At 37.0% G+C, this 25274-nt stretch overlaps 1 protein-coding gene across 3 annotated transcripts in view; it reads left to right on the top strand.

The window, feature by feature from the left end:
* Positions 1 to 25274, top strand: part of DHX36 (DEAH (Asp-Glu-Ala-His) box polypeptide 36) — a 58949-nt gene that overhangs the window by 15035 nt on the left and 18640 nt on the right. For 2 of the 3 annotated variants that reach the window (XM_006867960.1, XM_006867962.1), the window contains exons 7-15: positions 290 to 364; positions 498 to 664; positions 2400 to 2481; positions 6928 to 7068; positions 7555 to 7657; positions 7830 to 7917; positions 11778 to 11833; positions 15988 to 16052; positions 17347 to 17490. In XM_006867960.1, the coding sequence (XP_006868022.1) occupies positions 290 to 364; positions 498 to 664; positions 2400 to 2481; positions 6928 to 7068; positions 7555 to 7657; positions 7830 to 7917; positions 11778 to 11833; positions 15988 to 16052; positions 17347 to 17490 (921 nt within the window). The remainder of the gene's footprint in view (positions 1 to 289; positions 365 to 497; positions 665 to 2399; positions 2482 to 6927; positions 7069 to 7554; positions 7658 to 7829; positions 7918 to 11777; positions 11834 to 15987; positions 16053 to 17346; positions 17491 to 25274) is intronic. The other variant, XM_006867961.1, reaches the window with a different exon arrangement.

Below are 25274 nucleotides of genomic sequence, written 5' to 3' on the forward strand. Positions count from 1 at the left end.
GATCAAGATTCCATTTCTCTTTTTAAATGAATAGTCTTTTCAATCCCTGAACCAGACAGTGAGGCCTATAAGCAGTTCATGCAATCTCTAAATATTATGTCTTTTAAAATAAATTCATTAATACTGTATCATGGTAAGTAAAATAATGTGTAATGAACTTGAATATAATGTTCATACTACTGCAATGTGTTTACTAAGTATGAAGTTTTTTAGTAAAAATTTCTAAAATTGTAATAGCAAATTACTAGGAAAGAAAATCCAGAATTATTAACTCATCTTTTATTCACAGTCGGTTACCAAGGAAACAGGGTTCTATCTTATACTGTACAACAGGAATCATCCTTCAGTGGCTGCAGTCAGACCCGTGAGTGTGTTTCATTTAAAGAAAATCAGTTAAATACTATCAAAAGATGTAATTACTAAATTGAATTTTTCTGATTGTGATAAACAGTTTCTCATGGTTTAGTGTTTAAGTTTTGTGCTTCTCACTTGTGCAGGCATCTGTCCAGTGTGAGTCATGTTGTCCTTGATGAAATCCATGAAAGAAATCTGCAGTCAGACGTTTTAATGACTGTAATTAGAGATCTTCTCACTTCTCGATCGGACCTGAAAGTAATATTGATGAGCGCCACATTGAATGCAGAGAAGTTTTCAGAATATTTTGGTGAGTAAAATTTATGATGATTACTTTAGTAGAGGTATCTCAAAACCGTGGAACTTAGAGTAACAAATAGCTAGTATATTTAAGAATTCCCTTTACAGTCAACAGTTTTAGAAGTTGCTTTTCAGAGGAAGATAAATTTAGAGTGTGACGTAATTTAAAGACATTGCTGTTTTATCAAAAATACTTTTTATATAGTGAATCAATACCTTTTCTTTGTAATTTAAAGACATTGCTATTTTATCAAAAATACTTTTTATATAGTGAATCAATAACTTTTTCTTTGTAATAAACTCAAAACCCACTCATTACTTAGGATGGTTTCTGGGTATATTTCAATTTTCTTTTTTTCTCAGTCCTATCAAAACCTATATATGCCAATAAAATGCCCTCTGGATTTATGCCTTTCTGCTTTGTAGGAGGAAATCTTAACTTTTTTACTGGTGTACATTAATTTACTAAGGCCGTAGTATTAGGCTGTTAACTGCTTAGTAATTCATTTTACTTGAATATTATTCTAATTTATAGAGAATCATACCAATTTCAAAGGGTGACATCATCAGCGTTCTTTTAATGAAGACAGGTAGGTTCTTGGTGCTACTATTACTATCAGATAATGAAGATGTTATCATTGAATCCAAAACACAAATGTGAATAGTTTTGGATACATTTTTTTTTGTGATTTTTTTTTTTTTGACTTTTATCACAGGCTGGTATGACAGTTGCTCGTAATAATAATAATAATAATGACCACTTGTAATACATGTGGCACTTTATTGCCTTTAGTCATCACAATAAGCTCTGAGATTCTGTTTTTATTCCCATTTTTGCAGATGAGAAAAAAGCCTAAGAGCAATTAAGGAGCTTACAGCTTACAGGTTGCACCAGTAACAGAAAGATGAAAGATTTTTAACCTATTTTTTTCTGGCTGTAAAGAATATGCACTTAAAATTATGCCATATTCTTGCTTATAATTGGGAAAGAAAAAGGTGAGGGAAGGAGGGAAAATGTAATACAGCTGGTGTTCAGTAAATGTTATTGTATTCACCTTTAAAGAGTCCTTTAAAATGTAAAATGTATCCCAGTTAATCTTCAGCATCTTGCAAAATAGGTTAGGATAAGTGTTTTGTTGTTTATTGTTGTTTTTCTTTGAAGACACCTAAAACATTCAAATTTATAAAAGGCAGAGGTGTAATAATCAGCCCAGGTATTCTGACCTCTGATTTAGTGTTGGCTTTATTTGAAGTGTATACTATAATTGTTTTGGAAAATAGATATAATTTATCTAACAATACTAAACAATAATTTTTATTTTTTTAGTTATTCTGAAACAGTAAATAATAATTTAATACTTAGTTGGGTTTCTTTTTCATTGCTTTTCTTTTGTTAACTCTGAGTGCCACAAGAAGTAATGCTTCATACTTAGATTTCAGTAAAACTTAGAGACTCTGATATGGCACCATTTTGGCTAATAATGAAGAAACTGTAGCCTTCTAACTAATTGGTTTTAAGTCACTTAAATAATCTATCCATTATGTGTTGAACCTATTTTGTGGTTTCTATTTTATTCCAGGGAAATTGTTGAATGTCTAAGAGCTTAGGTTTTATTATAAAAGAAGACATTATCCAAGGTTTTATAACACGTAAAAGTTACAGGACCATATCTGATGTTTAGTAATAAAGAGTCTTTAACCTATCACATGTTGACAATATTGCAATTTTTGTTTGCTTTTGATAGGTAACTGTCCAATGATACATATACCTGGGTTTACTTTCCCAGTTGTTGAGTATCTTTTGGAAGATATCATTGAAAAAGTGAGGTAAGTAATATTGGATAATAAGGGAAATTAAAAGAGTTCAAGTATGTTATCTTTCTCATGCCAAACTTTTGTCAGTCTCTGGAACTCACCATTGACCACTTCCTTCTAAAACCTCAAATGTCCTTTTCTCTTAAATCAGGGCTTTCTAAACTTTATTGCATATTAAAATGACCTGGAGCTTTTTAAAATCCAGGTGCCCAGTTCGTATGGCAGACCTTAAATTACACTGCCTGGGGCTAGGTATTTTTTAAGATTCCTGGTTGATTTTAAGGGGAAGCAAAGGTTGTAGACCTCTTTTTTAAATGCTTGAACCTCTCTCCTGTTTCTTCTGCCTGACTTTTATTCTCCTCTTCCAGCTTCCATTGCCCACTCTAAATACAATCATTTTCTTAATCTCTTGTGTTTTCCTTATGTTAAGTCTTTGTTTCCTTGATGTTGTTGTTGTTCTTATGTGCCGTGAAGTCGGTTCCAAATCATAGCGACCCTGTACAGGGTTTCCGAGGCTGTAAATCTTTACGGGTGCAGAAAGCCTCATCTTTCTCCCGCGGAACGGCTGGTAGTTTCGAACTGCTGACCTTGTGGTTCGCAGCCCGATTTGTAACCACTACGCTACCAGAACTCCTTTGTTTCCTTGATAGTAGTCCTATATTTTGGTAGTTTTCAGGACTATAGTTCTCTCCTCAGCAGCTTTCGAGCAACATAGGTATGTTGAACTTAATATTTTTCAAGTCAATATCATCATCTTATATCAAGTTCCACCATGTTTCCACAAAAAATAGTGTACTATATAATAAACCTGAGTCCTGGTGTGGCGCTGTGGGTTAATGAGCCAGACTGTAAAGCCGTTTGAACTGCAAGGTTGGCAGTTTAAGCTCACCAGCTGTTCCTTGGAAACCCTATACAGGGTGTCTATGGGTCAGAACTGACTCGACAGCACTTAACAACAACATATAATAAACCCACTGTTATCAAATCAATTTTGGCTCAGTTGTTCATGATTTATTTTTGGCTGAGTTGCTCATGTTTATTCTCTACCTAGTTTTATAAGCTATAAATTATGAGTTAATATTTGAAACTAGGTATGCTTAAATGCTTTGGCACTGTTGGATAAGCACTGAACAGCTGATCACAAGGTCAGCAGTTCAAACCCACCAGTAGGTCCTTGGAAACCCTACAAGGGTGGTTGAGTCGGAACTGACTCAACGGCACTTAACAACAACAGCAACCACTGCTGTACATGCTCTGACTGGTTACTCTAAAGTATTCTGTGTACCATTCCAACACACACCGGGCTTCTGTTGTGTTTGCTCTAGAGTTTTCTCCTCAAACATGTCTTCTTTTTAATTTTCCTTAGTTGTGGTCCATTGGTCTTCCTGCGGTCTTCGCTCTCACCACCGCCCCTTCCCCATTACTGCCGTATATTATCTTTAAAATAAATCTGGTCATACGAGTTTTCTCCTTACACAGGCCTTGCACATGAGATTCCTCTTTAAAAATTGGTTTAAAAATCTTGATTGCTTCTTCATTATTAATAGTAAAGCATGCTAGCTGGTATCCCAAGTTACTGATTTCTTCAACCGACCGCTGGCCTTCTATGGGGTTGTACAAAATTAACGTTTACACTCCTTGATGGAAAAAAAGATTGAGATGATACAAGTCCAGATTCCTTAGCTCGTCAATTTCCCCTCATCTTTTTCTAGCCTCGTCTCCCATGCATGTTGTGCATCTTATCCATGCATCTTATGGCTTGTCCATGCTAAACCATGCACTCTTCTTTAATATGCTAGGCCATGCCCCTTCATTTATACCTTGTTACATACTGTTTTAAATGTCCATTGGCAATCTTCTATCCCCTTTTATGTGTTAACAGCTAAAGTACCTGCTAAGTCTTCAGTGATACTTCTCACAGAGTGAAATGCTTTCTCATCTGGACTCTAATGACATATGTTCTATAACATTCACCTTATTTCTGTGTGGTGTATCTCTTTAAGTTTGCCACTTACTCTAGACTTCATACCTTTCATGGTCCAGGATTCTGTCTTGTTCATCTGTGTAACTGTTGTCTAGTACAGTGGCTGGCCTGTGGTAAACATCTGAGTAAATAAGAGATCTGTAGAAACACTTGTGATGAGATGTTTCAAGACTCCACTGCTCCTTTGTTAAATGAGAAAACCAGGAAGTGAGAGCAGAGATCTTATAACCTAATTTACATGGGAGGAAGTCAGCTGCATTTTGATCAACTTCCTTCCTTTCTTTAAAAAGCATTTATTTAAACCTTCCTCTGTATCTTGCAACATGCTAGGAACTGTGAGTATAAAGTAAGGAATGACTTGGTGCATGCCTCCAGAGCTCATATTGACAAAGGGAAACATACAGGCTGTTCCATAAAGGAGGATTGGGGAAGTAAGGATTGCACTGGCAATGAGAATATATTGCAAGAGCAGACTGGGCAAGTGAGAAAGGTGGGGAATTTCAGGAGGATAAAACGAAACATAATATGTAAAAAGAGGATGGCATATACTAAGTATGAGACAGACAACATGTAATGGTTTATGCCTTTGTTTTATCACCAGTGTTTGCAAATTTTGTATGTACTCCCTCTTCAACCTCATAATCTTTTATGAGTCTTGCTTTCTACCATGACATATTTGCCAGTTGTTTCCTAATAGAATAATGAACAATTGCTTAACAGTATTGAAAACAGTTTTGGGACTCAAAATCTAGTGTTAAAAAAAATCATCAGTTGCTTACTTAACCTCCCTAGATGGTAGAAACTTCTGTGGGAGGAAAAAGATGTTATCTATGCAATTGATAACCAGCTCTAAGAGGGGAATCAAAAGAGGGAGGGTGGCCCTTAGTCCATCAGAAGCTGCCAGCTCTCCTCTTCCCAGAAGAATTATACTACTGGGAAATTGGTAGGAAGAAATAAGTGAGATTACTATGCAATGAATAGAGGGCCGTGATTGGGGGCTGAAGATTACCTCTGTTCTTGCAATTGCTGGTAAGGGAGCCAACTGGGTTCATTTTGCTGATTAGGACCAATCTCTGTCTCAGGTTACCCTACTTCAAGTTGGTGCCTCTCTATATGTTTTGAAGACTTGGGTTACAGGTACTGAACAGGGAAGGGGATTAACGCTGTTTTGGGATGTTTGCTATCTGTCAGGCACTATATTTTACCACATTTTATCCTTAGTAACGTTATAAAAGTATTAATCTCTTAAATAAAGAAACTAAAGGCCAGAGATCTATTCACTTGTCTAAGAAGACATAGTCATTGGCAAGGATATCAGTCCAGTTTTGTCTGATTCCAAAAACTATCCTCTAAACCCCACGATATACCTTTAGAAGTTGGTCCTCTACCTGAGTTCAGAGAGATTGGGTTAAAGAGCAGGTGCCCTTTTCTTTGTCTTCCTACCCCAGGCCCTCTCAGAATCCAAGACCAGTACTAACTACTGTTGGCAGATGTAACTTCTGTTTTGTGCAGTCACTGCAGCATGGTGGAATCATAGTAGAGCACAGGACTAATGCACAGGAGAGTTGTTGTTAAGTGCCATCAAGTCGGTTCCAACCCATAGTGACCCTGTATAGGGTTTCCGAGGAGCGATTGTTGAGCTTGAACCACCAGCCCTGCAGTTCAAATGGCTTTGCAGTCTGGCACATAAACCCACAACGCCACACCAGGACTCCACACAGGAGAGTATTGTATGTAATTTCTGACTTTATCATGATGTTACTGTGGGACTTTAACATTGGATGAATTAAATAGCTCTGATGGCTAGGTCTGATACACTCTGAATGTTCTGAGACATTAAATACAATTCCTAGATTAACCAACCCCAGCCATATCTACTGAATCCAAATCACAAGAGTGCCAGTCAGGTTTGGGAATGTCCCATATTTACAATTTTGAGTCCTCCTACTAGACAATCATTAACTATTGTGACAAGACTTAATAATTAACATAAACTTGTGTTTTAAAGCAAAGTTAAAATTGATGGTGGAAGCTTCTTTTCCTTTTTAATTTGACTGCTAATGAACTCTGGTGGTGAATGTAGGTTAGGCCTTGGGTGCTAATCTCAAAGTTGAAGTTCAAACCCACCAGCTGCTGCTCTATGTGAGAAAAAAGAGGCTGTCAGTTCCTGAATAAAGATTTACAAACATTCTCAGGAATCCCATATAAGATTACAATGAGTTGGAATCGACTTGATGGCAGTGGGTAAAAAAATGGGTAGATGTCTATGTACTGTATGAAAAGAAATGGCTTTTAGTTGTCAGATATTTGCAATATAAATTAAGTATTGGAATTTTAGCACCCATTCACTAGAAATATAGTGAAAAATCATCTTTAAAATCTTTTTAAATCCTAAATGTAGTGTCACATATTAGCAAAATCTAAAATGATTGAAAAAGAATGTATTTTTAACAGTGTTTGTTTTTTTTTTTCAGATATGTCCCAGAGCAAAAGGAACACAGATCTCAGTTTAAGAGGGGTTTCATGCAAGGGCATATAAACAGACAAGAAAAAGAAGAAAAAGAAGCAGTCTATAAAGAACGCTGGCCAGATTATGTAAGGGAACTGCGAAGAAGGTAAATTTAATTTATTCAAAGAATCCAGTGGCTAAATGAATAAAACAAAAATCAGGGATTGTCATATGAATTTGTACATTCTTAAACTGGTAAATTTCAAATCTCATATTCTAGCTAGAGTCCTGGTGTGGCACTATAGGTTAAACACTGGACTGCTAACCCCAAGGTCAACAATACAAACCGACTAGCTGTTCTTCCAGTACACTATACAGGATTGCTGTGGGACTTTAACATTGGATGAATTAAATAGCTCTGAATAGTCAAAACCTACTCAGCCGCATTTAACAGCAGCAGCTATATACTGTGCTGATTTGATTTTTGAACACTATTAACCTGCTGATTCATAGTTCTTCCAATTATAGTCTTCCATTTGCAGATGGAAATTTTGTTATGTTTGAAGGTTTTATATAAATTGAAGAAACTCAATCATGGTAGACATATAATCTCTTTTTCAAATATTTTGTACTTTCTGTTCGACTTCGATAGGTATTCTGCAAGTACTGTAGATGTTTTAGAAATGATGGATGATGATAAAGTTGATCTGAATTTGATTGCTGCCCTTATCCGATACATTGTTTTAGAAGAAGAGGTTAGTTTTATTACTTTTTTCTAAAAAGATTTAAAATTTCTAAATTTTTAAAAGTGAGCTTGTATTCTTTATGTTATCCAGTAACTAAACTTAGTTTGAATTTATGTAATTTTAATGTGCACAGAATTTATTAGTGTGTTGTTGATATAATAGTTCTTTCATTTCCTTGCAGGATGGTGCAATACTGGTATTTCTACCAGGCTGGGACAATATCAGCAGTTTACATGATCTCTTAATGTCACAAGTGATGTTTAAATCAGGTAGTATATATGTTTGTTGCAATTTCAAGAGTGGTATGTGGCATGGTTTATTGTTTCATGTGAAGAAGTATTACTTCTATGGCTGCCACAGTATAAGAACCTGGTGGTCAAAGCACAGCTTGGGTTTTTCAAAAGTCACTTCCTGGTCCTCAATAGAAAGGGAAAAAATGTAGAACAAAATTTTTTAATTATTTGGGCGGGGGGCGGGGAAGAGCAGCCTTACTGGTAAGAAAGATACTGGAGGAACTCAAGACTATAACCCTCTATGAAACAAAATTCAGAAATTTTTAAAAAGACTGGGTTTACTGATTAGAAAGAAACTGGAGAAACCAGAGACATAGCCCTTGCTCACTGTTCCCCATCTGGAACTGAATTCACCCTTGTGGCTCAATTTTCAGCCAAGCAGTAGATGGGCATATAGGGGTGGACAACCGTTCAAGATCAAAAGTGCAGCATTTACCTAAGGACAAAGTTTAGAAGAGAGGGAAGGAAGGTGGCATACAAATTAATCACAGGAACGAAGTGGGGTAACTGATGTTACATGGAGGGAACTATAATCATTGAAATGAAACAAAATGTATGAGTTACTGAATGTCAAACTGGTGATCTGCTCTATAAACCTTCACTCAATTCACAATTAAAAGTTGTTTTTTTTTTAAGTCGCTTGTGTCTATTTAAAGTTCTAAGTCATAGTTGAAAGTGATGGATATGTAGGCAAGTTCTTTGTTTAGTATTATGAAGAGCATATTTTACCTGTCTTCCTAAATTTGCTAGTAAAATTGAGCCTTAAAGGTAAGATGTTAGTATTTGGAGTTTTGTTGTTTTCATTTACCTGGTTTTTGCTGGGGAGAAAAGTAGCTTTAATTTCTCACTTAACTCAGGGTTTCTGTGCTCTGACTATATAACAGAGTAGTCACCCATGGAACTTTTCTAAAATTCACATGTCCAGACTCCATCCTTACCAAAATCTAGGAATGTGCTTTTGAACATCTGATGTTTATGAAAATTCCTCAGGTCATGCCGATTTGTTTTGACAGACATAAACTCTTCTGAGTTAGAGATTGCTTGAGACTAGTTTTCTGTTATAAATTTTAAAGCATTTTCAGTAACCATTAGTATGTTCAACAAATCAATAAAATACAGAACAAAGTCTAATATTTTCTGATTCAGAATATAGTTTCTACCTTAATTTGCAGAAGTGCTATTGAGACTTCTTTTTTTCTGAGACACTGGAAAGAGACATTCAGTTAATAGTAACTATTAAAATAGTAATAATATTTTTTCAGTTTTTGGTTACATCCATTATAGTAATATTCACAAATCATTTTTCGCAATGAAAATTATTTACTACTCTGTAGCTAATAAAAATTTACTTCTCTATAAAGAAATATAAGGAGCTCTGGTAGCGTAGTGGTTACGAATTGGGCTGCGAACCGCAAGGTCAGCAGTTCGAAACTACCAGCTGTTCCACAGGAGAAATATGAGGCTTTCTGCTCCTATAAAGATTTACAGCCTCAGAAACCCTGTACAGGGCTACTATGAGTCAGAACCGACTCCACGGCACATAACAACAACAACAATAAAAAAATACAAAGACCCACAAAATTTTTGTTTTCTCTTTTTCTTACCAGTGATCATCTTTATAGGAAAAGTAGTCTTTTTGATTTTTTCTTTTTTACTAACTCTGCAACTTTAGCTTCTCCATCCCCATTGTAATCTACTACTGTTTTATCTACTTTAGCTTAAAAACAAAATGCGTATTGCGCTATAGGATAAACACTGAACTGCTTACCACAGGGTCGATGGTTTAAACTCATTAGCCTCTCCTTAGAAGCCTGATAACAGGGTTGCTATGAGTCAGAACCAAGGCAACTGCACATAATAACAACATATGTAATTACAAGGAAAAACAGGAAAGAAAACTTCAACAGTGGTCATTTCTGGCGGAGTAGGTATAGAGGAAGTGAGATTATAGATGATCATAACTGACTTCATTAACACTCAGGAAAGGAGATATCAGTTACTTTTAAAAGAAATCTTTCCAAATGTTAATAATTTTTTTTTCTTGAATAAACAAATTATGTTGAAAAAATTTTAGCACCATCAGTTATTGTACTGTATCTTAGCCACTGTAGATAGAATAGGAAATAATTGACCTAACTCATTGGCTAACAAGTAAATTTGAAAGCCCGTTTACCCAGTTCTTACCTTTTGTCTCTGAAGAGTTTAGACTTTCTTCCCATTGACTCTCTCAGTTGTACAGTATCAGCAATAAATGATTTTGATTCCATTTGTATGGTATTCATAGAATTGGTACTGCTTTTGTTATTCGTGGCTATAATTTTCTAACTTCTTATAATAAAGTGAAAACTAGAAAATCATAAAACAAATAACATATACTTATGAATGACTTCATCAGAGAACTTATTTTTGCAGTCTTTTTTTCCCTTCTTATATTACAGCTATAACATTTTATCTCTTAGATGTTGTTTGTTGTTGTTGTTGTTAAGTGCTGTCGAGTCATTTCTGACCCCTAGCAACCCTGCATAGGGTTTCCAGGGAATCACTGGTTAGCTTGAACCGCAAACCGAGAGGCTCAAACAACTTTGCAGTCCAGCGCATTAGCCCACAGTGCCACACTATGATGTTGTTAGGTGCCATCAAAGTTTGTTATGTATGATTCATAGCAGTCCTGAATAGGATTTCCAAGGAGTGGCTGGTAAGTTTGAACTGCCACCCTATTGGTTCAAAATGACTTCTAAAATCACAATTTCCTCTACATTCACGATGCCATTATGACAGTGACCTTACCTGTAATCAGATTTCCTCATTGTCTCCAATGGCTTTCAAAGCTAGTTTATTCACACTAGAAAAAGCCAAACCTCACAAATTTTTAAATCGTCTTCTAGAACATCAACTTCTTCCTTCCACCCTTCGTTCCCTCCTGCTGTTCAGCAGAGTTGTGTCCTTTCACCATACATTCTCGATTTGTGTGGATTTTAGCAGCCATAGATAAATATGAGATTTGCCCTTCCTTCCATAATACCTTCTTCTCATTAGTATACTACATCCAGTTTTATTTTTTTATTGGCAGATAATCATGAATGGTGTTGAGCTATTTCCCTTTGAAAGTTTATAAAGTAGGAATATAGTTTACAACATTTCTAAGACAATTTTGTTTTTAAAATATCGATGACTTTTGGTCGGGGCTGCTTTTTAAAAATTTGAACAGGGACCAGTAGGACATAGACATTTAATAAGCAATAGTCCTGTTATGTGATGGTAGGATAAGCACTGAACTGCCGGGTCAGCAATTCAAACTCACCAGCCGCTCCCCAGAATCCCTATACAGGGTCACTATGAGTTGGAACTGACTTGGTGGCATTCAACAACAATTTGTTTGAAAAAACATCAGATGCTGTCTCACCTGTTTAGAATAGATTATTCAAAGTATGCAAACGTGTTAAGCAAAACACGTTTTCAATTAGTAATAGAAATGGAGTTAATGATGTTTTACTTGTGTAATTTGAAAGGTTTGCTTTAAACTTTTAAGCATTCTTGCGAATTTAGAGAAGATGTTTTATCAATATAAAACAAGATAAAATGTCAACTGGAAATTGCTGAAACAATTGAAAACAACAATATAAAAATAAAAATTGTGTTATATAAGGGACCTTCAAAACGTGCATGGAAAAAATTGTTTTCTGTCTCTCTTTTTTTTTTCATGAAGTTTTAAAGATGTCACATGTATAATGTAATTTATATTTATGTGGCTTACCATCTCAATTGCCCAGTACATGTCTAAAGAAACTTTTTTTTAACTATTTAACTTAAAATTTAATTTCTCTTTTGATTTTCAGATAAGTTTCTCATTATACCTTTACATTCACTAATGCCGACAGTTAATCAGACACAGGTATGTTACAAATATGTTGAGTTTTTTTCTTTTAATCTGAAGCAAGTGTTAAGAACTGCTTATTATGTTCTTATATTCATTCATGGTTTTAAGGTACATTTTCAAATATTGACCTATAGATAAAATACTTCTTGAGAACCTTTGCAAATGATCCTTCAGCAGATAATTGCCCCAAAATTAGCGAAGAGCGAGTATTGCACAAATAAAGTAAGTTGTCAGTATTTCATTTGTAGTTGCCCTCGAGTTGAGTACAGATATTGTTGACCTCGTGTGTGGCCGAGTAGAACTGTGCTCCATAATGTTTTCAGAGGCTGAGTTTTTGGAGTAGCTGCATTCTTCTAATGCACATCTACGTGGACTCAGACCTCCTCCAACTTCTTCGTTAGCAATCAAGTGAGTTTACCTGGTGTACCATTCGGGAACTTCAAGTTATTGCTAAAACCAATTCTTTAAATTTTCATCTAATGTTGAAAAACTTTTCACCAATGTCAACACTAGGGAATGCATGTTATTATTTAACTAGTGCTATTATATTACTTTGGAATGGGGGCTGGTATGGTGCTGTATAAGTACTGGACTTTAAACCACAAGGTCAGGTGTTCAAGATCTCAGAAGCCTTACAGAGTCGCTATGAGTCAGAACAAACTTGACAGCAACTTGACAACCAACTTTTCATCTCACACCAGCAATAATAGCAAAGCTCAAAAAATAGAAGACAATAAGTGTTGGCGAGGATGTGGAGAGACTTGGACCCTCCTGCATTGCTGGTGGAATTGCAAAGTGGCCCAACCTCTCTGGAGAACATTATGGCGCTTCCTCAGAAGGTTGGAAGTAGAAATACCTTATGATCCAGTAATTCCTCTACTTGGTATTTATCCACAAGAAATATGAGCCATAACACGAGTAGATATATGCACACCAGTGTTCATAGCAGCACTATTTACAATAGCAAAAAGGAGGAGACAGCCTAAGTGCCCATCTATGGAAGAATGGATAAACAAACTGTGGTACATACACACAATGGAATATTATGCTACCCTGAAGAATAACAAGGAAGCAGCAAGCCACCACATAACATGGATGAACCTTGAGGACATTATGCTGAGTGAAATCAGTCAGTCACAAAAGGAGAAATACGGCATAGGTCCATTATTGTAAAAGATTAAGAAAAAGCACCCACGCTAAAGGTGGGGGGGGCGTATCTTTTGTTTTTTATTATTTTAATTTTTTTGTTGGTTACTGGGATGAAGGGGGTAGGGAGGGAAAGGAGGAGCACAGGGTAGAGAATAGGCACAGGATAGTTGGTGCTGGGAGTGGACATACATTAGAAGGGGAAGGGGAAAGGAAAAATAAGGCGCATGGGAGAATAGCTAGGCAAGTACTTTTACATGGGCTAAAAAGGACAGAGGTAAATAACGTAAGCACAAACGTGGAACAGCTCATGGATACAAATATTGAGGCATGGTTTGAATGGGTAAAAGTGGGAAATGATGTTAAGATACTTAACTATCTTTTGAATCTTGGTTTCCCTTGTATACTATTGTAAAATAGACACTTGAAGGGGAGAAAGAGGAATAGCCAGAAAAATTACCAGAGAAAGCTTATAAGTCCATCTTCAGCCTATAACTGATTGGAATATACCTAAATTGGGGCTAGAACTTGCCCATTGAAGGAGGCTCCCTGCAGAGCCTTTGCATTGCACAAGACCATAGGTGGAAGTCTGATGCCATCCAGCATCTTCTGAGGTGGGACATTTCCACTTGAAAGGACAAGCAGACCAGTCTGGAGCAGCTAAAAGAGCAGAAGATGCTTCTTGAAAGAAAGACCAGCAGAAAAAAATCAGAAACAATAACAACAGTCCAATTGACTACTATAAGAACAAGGAAATTGTTCCCCAGGGAGTCATTAAAGCAAGTGGTCAGGTCTCCTCAAGGCAAACCCCCTTCTAAGACTGAAACGCCAATGGAATACACTAGCAGTCATATGGTCCTGCTGCTGACTGGTCACCGATAAAGGGAAGAGGGGGAAAATACAGCAATGAAGTATGAACTAAGTCTAACCACATTTAACAGACTCCTGTTAACCTGGATTGAGACCTGGCTAACCAACAGTATGACGAGACCTGGGGACACCTGGTCCCAGGGCCAAGGACATGGCCCAGAGGACTACAATGGAGTGTGAAGCTGATACAAAGTGAGGAGAGATGCACAAGAACACCCACACTTGCAGATAGTACCCATTTACCTGGCATCAATGGCTGGATGATCAGAACATGACTAGAGTAAGAAAAGGTAAAAAAAAAAAAAAAAGGAGTAACCCACGAAAAGTGGATGAACTTGACCTATGCTTGTGGATGCAGTATGACAAAGGAGCAGACAAATCTGTACACTGAGGATCATTCCCACCCCCATGGTATACAGGGTCAACAGGGATGGGAAACTTAGACATTGGCTACTCAAAATGGGACTACAAAGACAAGAAGTGACTGGCTCACAATTTTCAATAGAGAACCTATCACCACAGGGTACAGGGAAAGGTAGAATCTCCACTGAATTGTTTCCAGCCTGCCTGGATGGGGTTGATAAAAGGTGAGGGGGAAAGGACTTCTGTGGTTCAATAGGGAATGATTGCTATCAGGTCTGACAGTGAGTGTTGGAAAGGTAAGTGTAAATGTTTGGTAACAAAAGGAGGGGAGTGGTTGATTTTGCAGTCCAGGAGTGGAGATCCCAGGAACCATCAAGGGACAGAAGTGAAGCGTGAGACCCTGTTGGGGAGGAAGTGACACTAGGGATGGGGACAGAGAAGATGACACGGACAGAAGGCGCACCTGGGGACTCTGTACTCATGGAGGGAGAGGGGCTGGGTGCTGGCGGCCAGGGGGCAAGCGTGTAGGGTGTACCCTGGGTGTTTGATGATGCATGCAGGGGATTGTGATCATTGGAATGAAACAAAGTGTGATAGGATGAATGTAAAGATAATGTTCGCCCATCTAAACTAACACATAATTCACAGTAAAAACTTTAAAAAAAAAAAAAAAAAGTTCTTTGCTTTTTAAGTTCTGAAGTGAAAAATTTAAAGACTTGGTTTTGCCAGAAACTTATTTGGATTTCCTAAATAAAAGAAATCAATATTTGAGTCCCAGTAAAGATATCTCAACCTAGAAATTGTGATATCCAACAACTTGATTTGACAAATTAGTTTATTTTCAGGTGTGGCATTCCTATTTTATCAGTAATATATTATGTTTCATAATGTTTTTGCTGTGTCAGGTACAGGTACTTCCCTAATTAAAATGAACTCTGTATTTTCAGAAGCAAGGTTGTTTTGTGCACTACAGTATTTCCAGGTCTTGTTAGAATGTGATGGACCAGAAAATCTAACCCTCTGCCCTTCTGCTTCTCTACTTACTGAGACATTTTTTGTTGTTCCCCTGTTACTATCCTTTCTGTTGGTACCTTAATACTGAGTAAGGCTCAGCCAGGTGAATTAGCTGCAAAGTACAAATCTGAGCCATGGGAATGTTGGAAATAAAGTGCTCCTGGTTCCAAGGACCGGTCAGAAGAGTACTGATGTAGAGGTTCTTTTACTCCTGACACCCTAACAAGAAATATTTTTTTCCTTTGCTGGAAAATTTGTGACTAGACTGGAAACAGCATTTTCTCTATTGTCTTTATACTGGATGACATTGTAGAAGTCAGCATTTGTATAAAGTTTGTGTGTAACGGTCTTGTATCTCACTGAAGCTAGTGTACAGTGGCACAGCATGCTTGGGGACATCCATTAGAATGGGTAGGACATTTACCTAATTGAGTGTTATCTCCTTAAGTTATACTCCTCGCTCTCTACATTTACATTTGATTGCAGAGTGATGTTTACACCACCCAGCTTTTGCTAAAAATGTGTAAATTTAAATAATCATATTTCATCTATCTGATTTGTAGTTAAGATTTTGACAGCTATAGAAGATTTGGTTTGGTTTACCAAGAGTTTTGAAAATTATGGCTAGCTTTTAAATATATCTTTCTATTTGATGCATGTGTCATTGAAAGACTACAACATGCTAAAGATGAGCAATATAAGAAATTCCTCTAATTTCAAAAACACTATTAGAAGTTAATGTATAATGGAGGATTTTGATATATTTATTTTTACAGGTATTTAAAAAAACTCCTCCTGGTGTTCGGAAAATAGTGATTGCTACCAACATTGCAGAGACTAGGTAAAATTGTTTTATATATTTACTGTTTGCAACTACATTTATTTAAGCCCCCATGAAATTATTAGCATATTTTATGCTTAATTAGAAAACAGTTTATGATTTTTGAATTATAAAGCTATTTTTTAATTTAATCATGGCAACAAGCATAGTTTTGTATTTTTAACCTATAGCAGTGTTCAGCCATCTTTAGAAACAGCCTTTTATTAATCAGATTGTTTTTCCAAACCTTTCCTAAAGAAAAAGGTGGCTAAGCTCAATTTTTGTACCTTTGTCTAATTTTAATTGGTGATAACTATTTGCCACAAACTTAGTAATTATATGCAGCCTTTAAAATTTCTCATATTCCCTTAGAGCAGGGCTGGGGAATGTCTGGCCTACAGGCCGTATTAGGCCTGCAAAATCATTTGGTCTGACCCTGCCTAGGTAACTGTAGTTCCAGCCATCACATTTTTGTTGTTGTTAAGTGCTGTCAAGTCAGTTTTAACTCAGTAATCCTGCATAGGGTTTCCAGGGAGCAGCTTGGTGGGCTAGAACTGCTGACCTGGTGGTTCGTAAGTCCAATGCTTATGCTACAGTGCCACATTAAGGATGAGTTAATTAAATGTTTGACCAGATATAGCAGGGTAATATTTCAGTTTGATAATTTTGTATGGGCCCACTGATGTTATAATTGGTAGAAATAAAGTTCCCCAGCCCTGCCTTTGTTATTAAGTGCCATCTAGTCGGTTCTGATTCATAGTTAACTGACCTCGAGGAGTACATTATCCTGCAGCACCACACCAGAGCTCCTGCCTTAGAAGGACTAAATACTGTTGTTGTTAACTGCCGTCAAGTCAGTCCCTACCCATAGCGACCCTGTGTAGGGTTTTTGAGGAGCAGCTGGTGAGCTTGAACTGCTGACCTTGCAGTTCAAACGACTTTACAGTCTGGTGCATTAACCCACAGAGACACACCAGGACTCCCTCACTGAGATAGTCTGTTGGGTAGAAGCTAATAATACTAAGCCGTGGCACTTGTGGCCCACAGAACTAGGTATAAAAAGTTGTTAGGCAAGCTGTAAAGTTTGGCTGCAGGCAAATAAGAATTGAGCATGCTATCTGCAGAATTGGCACAGTGTTACCATTAGAGTTTCTGATGATGTCTACACATGCTTTATCCTGGAAACTGTTCAGTGTGGGAAAAGAGGTGAAATCTTGCACTACTAAAATCAATCACTTTGATCCAGTAACAAAATAAACCTGCTATTAGTTGATAGTACTTTTGACGTGTTATTAATATTTTATTTTCCAAATAGCATTACCATAGATGATGTAGTTTTTGTGATAGATGGAGGAAAAATAAAAGAGACACACTTTGATACTCAGAACAACATCAGTACAATGTCTGCTGAGTGGGTCAGTAAAGCTAATGCCAAACAAAGGAAAGGACGAGCTGGGAGGTAAGTTTTTATAGAGCACAAAAATAATTTTCTCTGGCAGTGTGTTACTGCCGTTTAGAAGAGAAGAGTTGCCATTTACATTATTTTGAATTTACTACAGTACTGTGTATTTAAATTGGAAAGTTGTTTTAATCTGTATATTTTGCCAAGTTTTCTATTCATACCTCCTGTTACTGAGTCTGGTTCACATTAATTTTCTGTATTCTTTTTAGTTTTATTACTTAGAACTTTTTTTCTATTTTTCTAAATTATATATTGCCTTGTAACAAAAATTATCAGTACTATTTGGGTATCAGTACATCTGCGAGTCACTTTATATATATATATTAATTTGTTTAATCCTCATCACAGTGCTATGAGTTAGGTTGTTAATTCTTACCTCAATTTTAAGGATAAAGAAATGAATGTACAAATGAATTAAATAACTTGCCCAAAATAATACAGCATTGTGAGGGGCTTCAGGATTTGAATCCACGCAGTCTGTTTTATAGCTGTGCTGAGTTTTCCCTGTTAATTACCAGTGACAACAAAGGGAAAGTGTTTTTCCCCATTGATGTGATGGCATAACAAATAAAAATCTTTCTTTTAATGGTAGAAAAAATGATTTCTTTTAAACTTCAGCATATCATTGCATTTTTTTTTGTGGTGTCTGAGTGTTAAGTTTTGGTGAAAGATACGCCAAGTTAGAGTCCTAGTTGATAAATTTCCAAACAAATTAAGACATTAATTACATTTATCACAATATGTCAACATTCTGTTTGCATTCTTTTTTTCTCTTTTCAATATTCTAGTTTACCTGACTCCTGTTTTCTCATCTTTGCTTTTGAACAATTATTGATATTTCAGTCTCATGCTGATGGCTTTTGAGTAGAGTAATGATTTTAAGAGTGACATCCATTATTTTGTCTGCTATTCCTGGTGTGGCACTGTGGGCTAATCCGCCAGACTGCAAAGCCATTTGAACTGCAAGGTTGGCGGTTCAGGCTTACCAGTCGCTCCTCGAAAACCCTATCCAGGGTTAATATGGGTCGGAACCGACTCAACAGTACTTAACAACAACAGCATTCTGTGTGTCACCAAAGGAATATCGGGATAGGCTCTTTTCTAGGCTTAATGAGTGTTTCAGGTTGGCTCTGTTCTCTACAGTTCCAATATGTCTGCCTTTTTTTTTTTTAATAAGAATTTGAGTTCTCCCATTTAGCATCTTCTTTTGTGAGCTCAGTCAGAAGGGTGAGTGGTGGTAGGTAGTGACAAACTAGCTCTTCTGGCCTGTGGGACCTGGACCTGCCTATATGCAGTTGGGCATTGCCTGAATAAACATTAAGTAACATCCCTGTATATACTCCTGCACTTGCATTATTGGAGTTAAGCATACCTATGGTGGTTGGTATGGTGCTCTAAGCACTGGACTGTAAAGTTAGGATGAGCCTCAAGGTCAACAGTTCAAACCCACCAGCCACTCCTCGGAAACCTTATATAGACACCGACTCAGCGACACTTAACAGCAATAGTAGTTAGTGGAGTCCTGGTGTGGTGCTTTAAGATATGCACTAGACTACTAACCACATGGTTAGCGGTTCAAACCTACCACCCACTCTTTGTAAACCCTGTACAGGATCACTAAGAGTCAATACCTACTGGATGGCCCTTAACAAAAACAGTGATTGGTGACGGTTGTTTGCTGTCAGGTTAGTTCTGACTTTTTGCGTCACACAGGGCTCAGGGCTCTCTGCCTTTTGTAGTAGTGTTTCATAATTTTAATTGTATAAGTCATTAATGTCCTTGCTGTTGTTGTTAAGTGCCGTTGAATGAGTTCTGACCTGTAGAGAACCTGTATAGGGTTTCCAGGGAGCAGTTGATGAGCTTCAACCACCAACCCTGTGGTTCAAACTGATTTTGCAGTTTAATTCAGTAACGCACAGCGCCATACTAGTTAGGTTAAATTCCAGATATTTTCTCTTTTTAGGGTATATTGTAAATGTTTTTCTTGGTTTCTTTTCAGAATAGTCTTTATTAGTATAGAGGAAATAAACTGATTTATGTGTGCTGAAATTGTACTCTGTAACATTGCTAAATTCTTCTATTAGGTTTGGCAGTTTTTTTTGGAATCTTTAGTATCTTCTAGCTGTAGGATCTTGTCATCAGCATCCTTCATCCTTCTTCTCTGATTTAGATACCTTTTCTTTCTTTCTTTTTTTTGTGTGTCCTGTTGTTCTGGCTAGAATAATGGGCATCCTTGTCTTGTTCACTTACACAAGAGGAAAACTCAGTCTTTGTCCATTGAATATCATGTTGGCTGTTGGTTTTGTATATATATCCTTAATTATGTTGAATAATTTCCCTACTATTCGTATTATGCTAAACATTTTTATCAGAAAATGATGTTTAATTTTCTTGAATTCCTGTTCTGTATCAATTGATAGGCGAATGTGGTTTTTTTCCTTAGCTTTAATTATATTGTGGATTACATTGATTGGTTTGCTAAATGTTGAACCATCCTAGTAATACCTTGTTTAGTATCCTCAAGTCAGTTCCACCTCATAGTGACCCTGTATAGGGTTTCCAAGGCATTAAATCTTTGTAGAAGCGTAATGCTGGTGAGTTAGAATTGTCAACCTTGTGGTTTGCACATCAGTGCTTATCTTGTGGAACCACCACACTCCCTACTTTCTGATAGTGTATACTTTTTTTGATATGTCACTGAATTTTGTTGGCTAGAATTTTGTTGCAAATTTTTGCATCTGTGTTGATAAAGGGCTATAGTTGTGTGACATTAGCCCTTGAACTGCATGAGTGCACTTATATGTAGATTTTTTTCGATAAGTATGTAGGAACATTTGTAGATTTCTGACACTTTGAAAATACTCACAGAAGTCCAGGGCAGGATGGTGGAGTGAGCAGATGAACTGAACCAATCCTCTGCAACAAAGATATGGGAAACCAAGGGAAACAGATGCAGATGATGAACCTGGAACCCTGAACATCAGAGGACAGATGTGGATTGAGTGCCAACTAGAAGGGGAAGCTGAACAGGAACAGTGAGAAAGAAGAAAAGCGGGTCAACTGTAGGCCGCGGTGTGGAGCCATGCAGCCATCTTGAGCTTTTATCAAATGGCTGTTGATATGGCAACCTGTGGACACAGGGCGTCGGTGGCAAGGGGGTGTGATGCCCCTTTTGCCATGCTCTCCTGGTAGCTGGCGATTTGGCTAGTTCCCTCCTTTGCCAGCCCAGTGGCCAGTGACATTCCTTCCTGGGCAGCCTCTGCTCTGCTTGGGGTCTAGCGCCAGACTTAGCGCCCCTGCTTCTTGAGGTGCCTGAACCCGTCTGCACTATGGTATACACATAGTGAACATGAAGAACTAAGTACATTCACACTTCCAGTCTCTACTACATCCACCAGGAGACAGGTGGTGAGTGCCTGAGAGTACACCAATGTGCAGTCATCAACTAAATACAAATACGACACCATAGTGTCTCAAGGAGCTCTGGTAGCGTAGTGGTTACGAATTGGGCTGTGAACCGCAAGGTCAGCAGTTCAAAACTACCAGCTGTCCTGCGAGAGAAAGATGAGGCTTTCTGCTCCCATAAGGATTTACAGCCTCAGAAACCCTGTACAGGGTCGCTGTGGGTTGGGTTGGAACCGACTCCACGGCACATAACAACAACAACATAGTATCTCAGAGAAAACAGACAAATTACGCTTTCACAAAGAAACAAGACAGAGTGCCTCAAACAAGTGACCAAAATACAGTCACTAAGATATGGGAGCTACCTGATAATGAATTTAAAGGAATACTAGTTAGGCAATTTCAACAATGCTAATTAGAAAACTACAGATGAAATCAAGGAAAATTTACAAAACTATGGAAAAATTCAGGAAGCAAACTGACAAAATAATTGAAAAAATGGGAACATACAAAATCTGCAAAAACCAGAAGATTAACCCTAAGACTTCAGAAATAGATAAACTAAAAGAAATAGAAATAGAATTGGACAGCTGAATTATTGAGTTTGAAAATAAATCTCTCAGTATTCTTTGGCTAGGGAAATATTAAGAAAAAAGTACCAAAAAAATCTAAAGAATAACCTAAGGTTTATATGGGACACTATTAAGAGGAATGCCTTATATATCAGAGGAAGGGGCCAAAGAGTTGTTGGGAGAAAGCTTCCCTAACATTATAAAAGATTAGATGCATTCAAGAAGTTAAATGAACTCCAAACAGGATAGACCCTAAAAGAAAATTACCAAGACATAACCAGACCTTTCAAAACCAAAGACAAGGACAGAATCGTGAGAGCAGCTCAGGAAAAATGAGTGCTTACCTACAAAGGAGTACTAATAAGAATAAGCCCTATTTTCTCAGTGGAAGCCATGCAGGCAAGACTATAATGGAATGGCATATATAAAACTCAAAGAAAACAATGCCAATCAAGAATCATATATCCAGCAAAACTATTCATCAAGTATGACTACAAAATTAGGCCATTTGCAGACAAATAGAAATTAAAAGCATTTGTAAAAACTAGATCAACCTTATGAAAAATACTAAAGAGAGTTCTTTGGATAAAGAACATCATCAGACAGAAACCTTGAGACTTAACATACATGAAAATATCACCTAGACTCAACTGAGATAAAGAAGTATACAGAGTTATGCTGGATGCATACAGAGTTCCGCAGTGTTCCTTTGTCTTCTGTGTGTTTGGGTAGGATTGGTGTCAACTCCAAGGTAGCCATCTGGTCCTGAGCTTTTTTGTTGTTGGCAGTTCATTGATGACATCTTCATTCTTTTCTTTTTTAAAGTTATTGCTAAGTGTCTCCATTCTGACTCACAGTGACCTTGGAGCAGATGGAGAGTTTGAGCACCTGACCTTATGATTGAAACCAACCTTGTATGTTGTCAGTGCTTATGTCAGTGGTTTAAAAGCACTTGGCTACTAACTGAAAAGTCAGTGATTTGAACCCACCAGCCACTATGGAAGAAAGATGTGACAGGCTGCTTCCAGAAAGATTATAGCTTTGAAAAATCTATGGTCACTTCTGTATTACTATATTCTATTCTATATTACTATACACAATCACTATGAGTCAAATTCAACTGATGGCAGTGGGTTTGTATTTAAATCTGTTTTTTTTTATTGGGTAGATAATGTGTTTCTAGGAATTTGTTGTACAATTTTTCATTCTAATCAGTTATCTCCTTTGCCTCTCTTGGACTTGTTGCAGTGTTACCAATCCCATTTCTTAATTTGATTATTTGCCTCTTCTGATGGTTTTCTTTTGTCAGTATAGCCTGTGGTCTATTTTATTGATCCTTTCAAATAATCAACTTCTATTTTTTTTGTTTTGTTTAATCTTTTCTATTGTTATTTCAATTTCATTTATTTCTGTTGGTAGCTTTTGGCTTCTTTTATTTTTCTTTTGTGATTTGTTAATGTTGTAAGTTTAAGTTAATGACTGGATGTTTCTTTTGTAACACTGGCATTTATTAAGAATGTTTCTTGAGTACTGCTTTCGCTGTGCCTCTTGTTGTGACAAGTCTCATTTAGCTCTCACAGGTTTTGATACATTGTGTTTTCTTTGTTTGTTTTTTTATTCTAGGAATTTTTAATGTTCACTTTTGCTTTCTTTCATAACCCAATAGTTTTGTTGTTTTGTGCTGTTGAGTCATTTCCAACTCCTATCGACCAAGACTAACTTTACTGGTGGGGTTTAACTGCCAGCCTTGAAGCCACACCAAAGCTAAATAGTTTTTGTTTTGTTTTATTTTGTTTTAAGTAATGTTTTACAGCCTCGGAAACCCTATGCAGAGTTGCTATGAGTTGGAACCGGAACCGATGACACCACCACCTACCAGTGTTTTGTCAGTTTCCTTTTCCCAGCTCCTTTTCTTTCCTGTTGATTTCAAGTTTCATACAGTGCTGTCTTAGAAGATGTTTTATATGATTTCAGTCTTCTAATTTGTTGACATCTGTTTTGTGTCCTAGCATATATCTATTTTGTAAAATTGTTCACATGTACTAGAGAAGAATGTATATTGTTCTGGTGTTGAGTATATGTCTGTTAGGTCCAACTGACTTACAGTTTTATTTACGTTCTCAGGGTCCTTATTGATAGTTTTAGATGCTCTATCTGTAATTGAAGTAATGTGTTGACATCATCTATTATTGTGAATTTGTTTCTCCTTTCATATTAGTATTTGTTTCATTTCTTTTGGTGCACTGCTCTTAGGTGCATATTTATAATTGTTAAGTCTTCTTGCTGGATTGGTTCCTTAGGTATTGTGTAATGTTCATCGTATTTCTTATAATAGTAGATTTTTACTTAAATTCTGTTTTATCTGATAATCAGTATGGTCACCCCAGCTGTTTTTTGCATGGAATAGTTTTCTCCATCATTTTATTAGTCTGTGTCTTTGTGTTTGAAGTGTGTTTCTTGTAGGCTGCAAAAAGTTGCATTATGGGTTTTGTTTATTATTTGGGTCCATTCTGCAACCTTGCCTTTTGCATGGAGTGCTTAGACCATTTACATTTAAAGTTATTACTGGGGGGTGGAGGGAATGTCTGCCTCATTCATTTTGCTATTTGTTTATTTGTTTTATATCTTTGTTTCTTTATTCAGAAATTACTCCTTTTTTAAATTTGGCTGCTTGCTGGTGATGATACTTTTTGCTTTTGTTTAACCTGAATGTGTTTTCTAGGTGATTTCTTAGTGGGTACCCACGTATATTACATTATACAACTTACACTTGTAGCATGGTTAAGCATATGAACGATCTTTAACATAACAACCTTAACGTAATGAAACTATTCCTGACATGCTCCTCCCTCTTCCATTTCTGTTGATGTGTCTCCATTGACAATAGTTGTTAAGTGCCCTTGAGTTGGTTCTGACTTAGAGCAACCCTGTAAGATTTCCAAGGAGCTGGTGGGCTTGACCCAGTCACCTGTGGTTAGCAGTCCAATGCTTTTCCTACAGTGCCATGCCAAGATTCCCATGAATAACAATTGTTGTTAAGTGCCCTCAAGTCTGTTTCAACTCATAGAGACCCTATATAGGATTTTCAAGGAGCAGCTTGTGACTTTGAACTGCTGACCTTGCAGTTAGCAGCCTCATCAGGAATCCATTACAATAGTGTACAACCTAGATTTGATAAATTTACTTTGTACTTTTTTTTTTTTATAAACCTGATGCATTATGAGATTTCATCATTGAGTGTTGTTAAGTACGGGTCGGAACCGACTCAATGGCACTTAACAACAACAACAAAGTACCATTGAGTTGGTTCCTATCCACAGCAACACTGTATAGGATTACCGAGGAGTGGTTGGTGAGCTTGAACCACAGACCTTACGGTGCAAACTAACTTTGCAGTCCAGCAAATTAACCCTCAGTGCCACACCAGGACTCACAATCATTGAGTGTATATCCTGAAAATGTATACTTGGTCCTTATGATTGCCTGTGTTGTGTTTTTTCTTTCTTCTTTCCTTTTTCTCTTTTCTCTCCCTCCTGACCCTCTACCCTTTCTCACGTCCTTGTGTGTTGATATGAATACTGATTTACTGTCTTTCCATTTAAAATACTCCTCTGAGTAATTGTTGCCAATTGGGCCTGGTAATAACAAATTCCCAGAACTTTTGCATGTTTGATCAGAGTGTCTTGATTTCCCCCACCCCTTTTTTTGAATGAAAACTTTGCCAAGCTAAGAATTCTTGGATAACAATTATTTGTTTGAATTCAGTATTTTATATGTGTTGCTCCATTGTCTTCTGGCCTCTAG

The sequence above is a fragment of the Chrysochloris asiatica genome, unplaced genomic scaffold, assembly GCF_000296735.1.
Source record: "Chrysochloris asiatica unplaced genomic scaffold, ChrAsi1.0 scaffold00113, whole genome shotgun sequence".
Taxonomy (NCBI): domain Eukaryota; kingdom Metazoa; phylum Chordata; class Mammalia; order Afrosoricida; family Chrysochloridae; genus Chrysochloris; species Chrysochloris asiatica.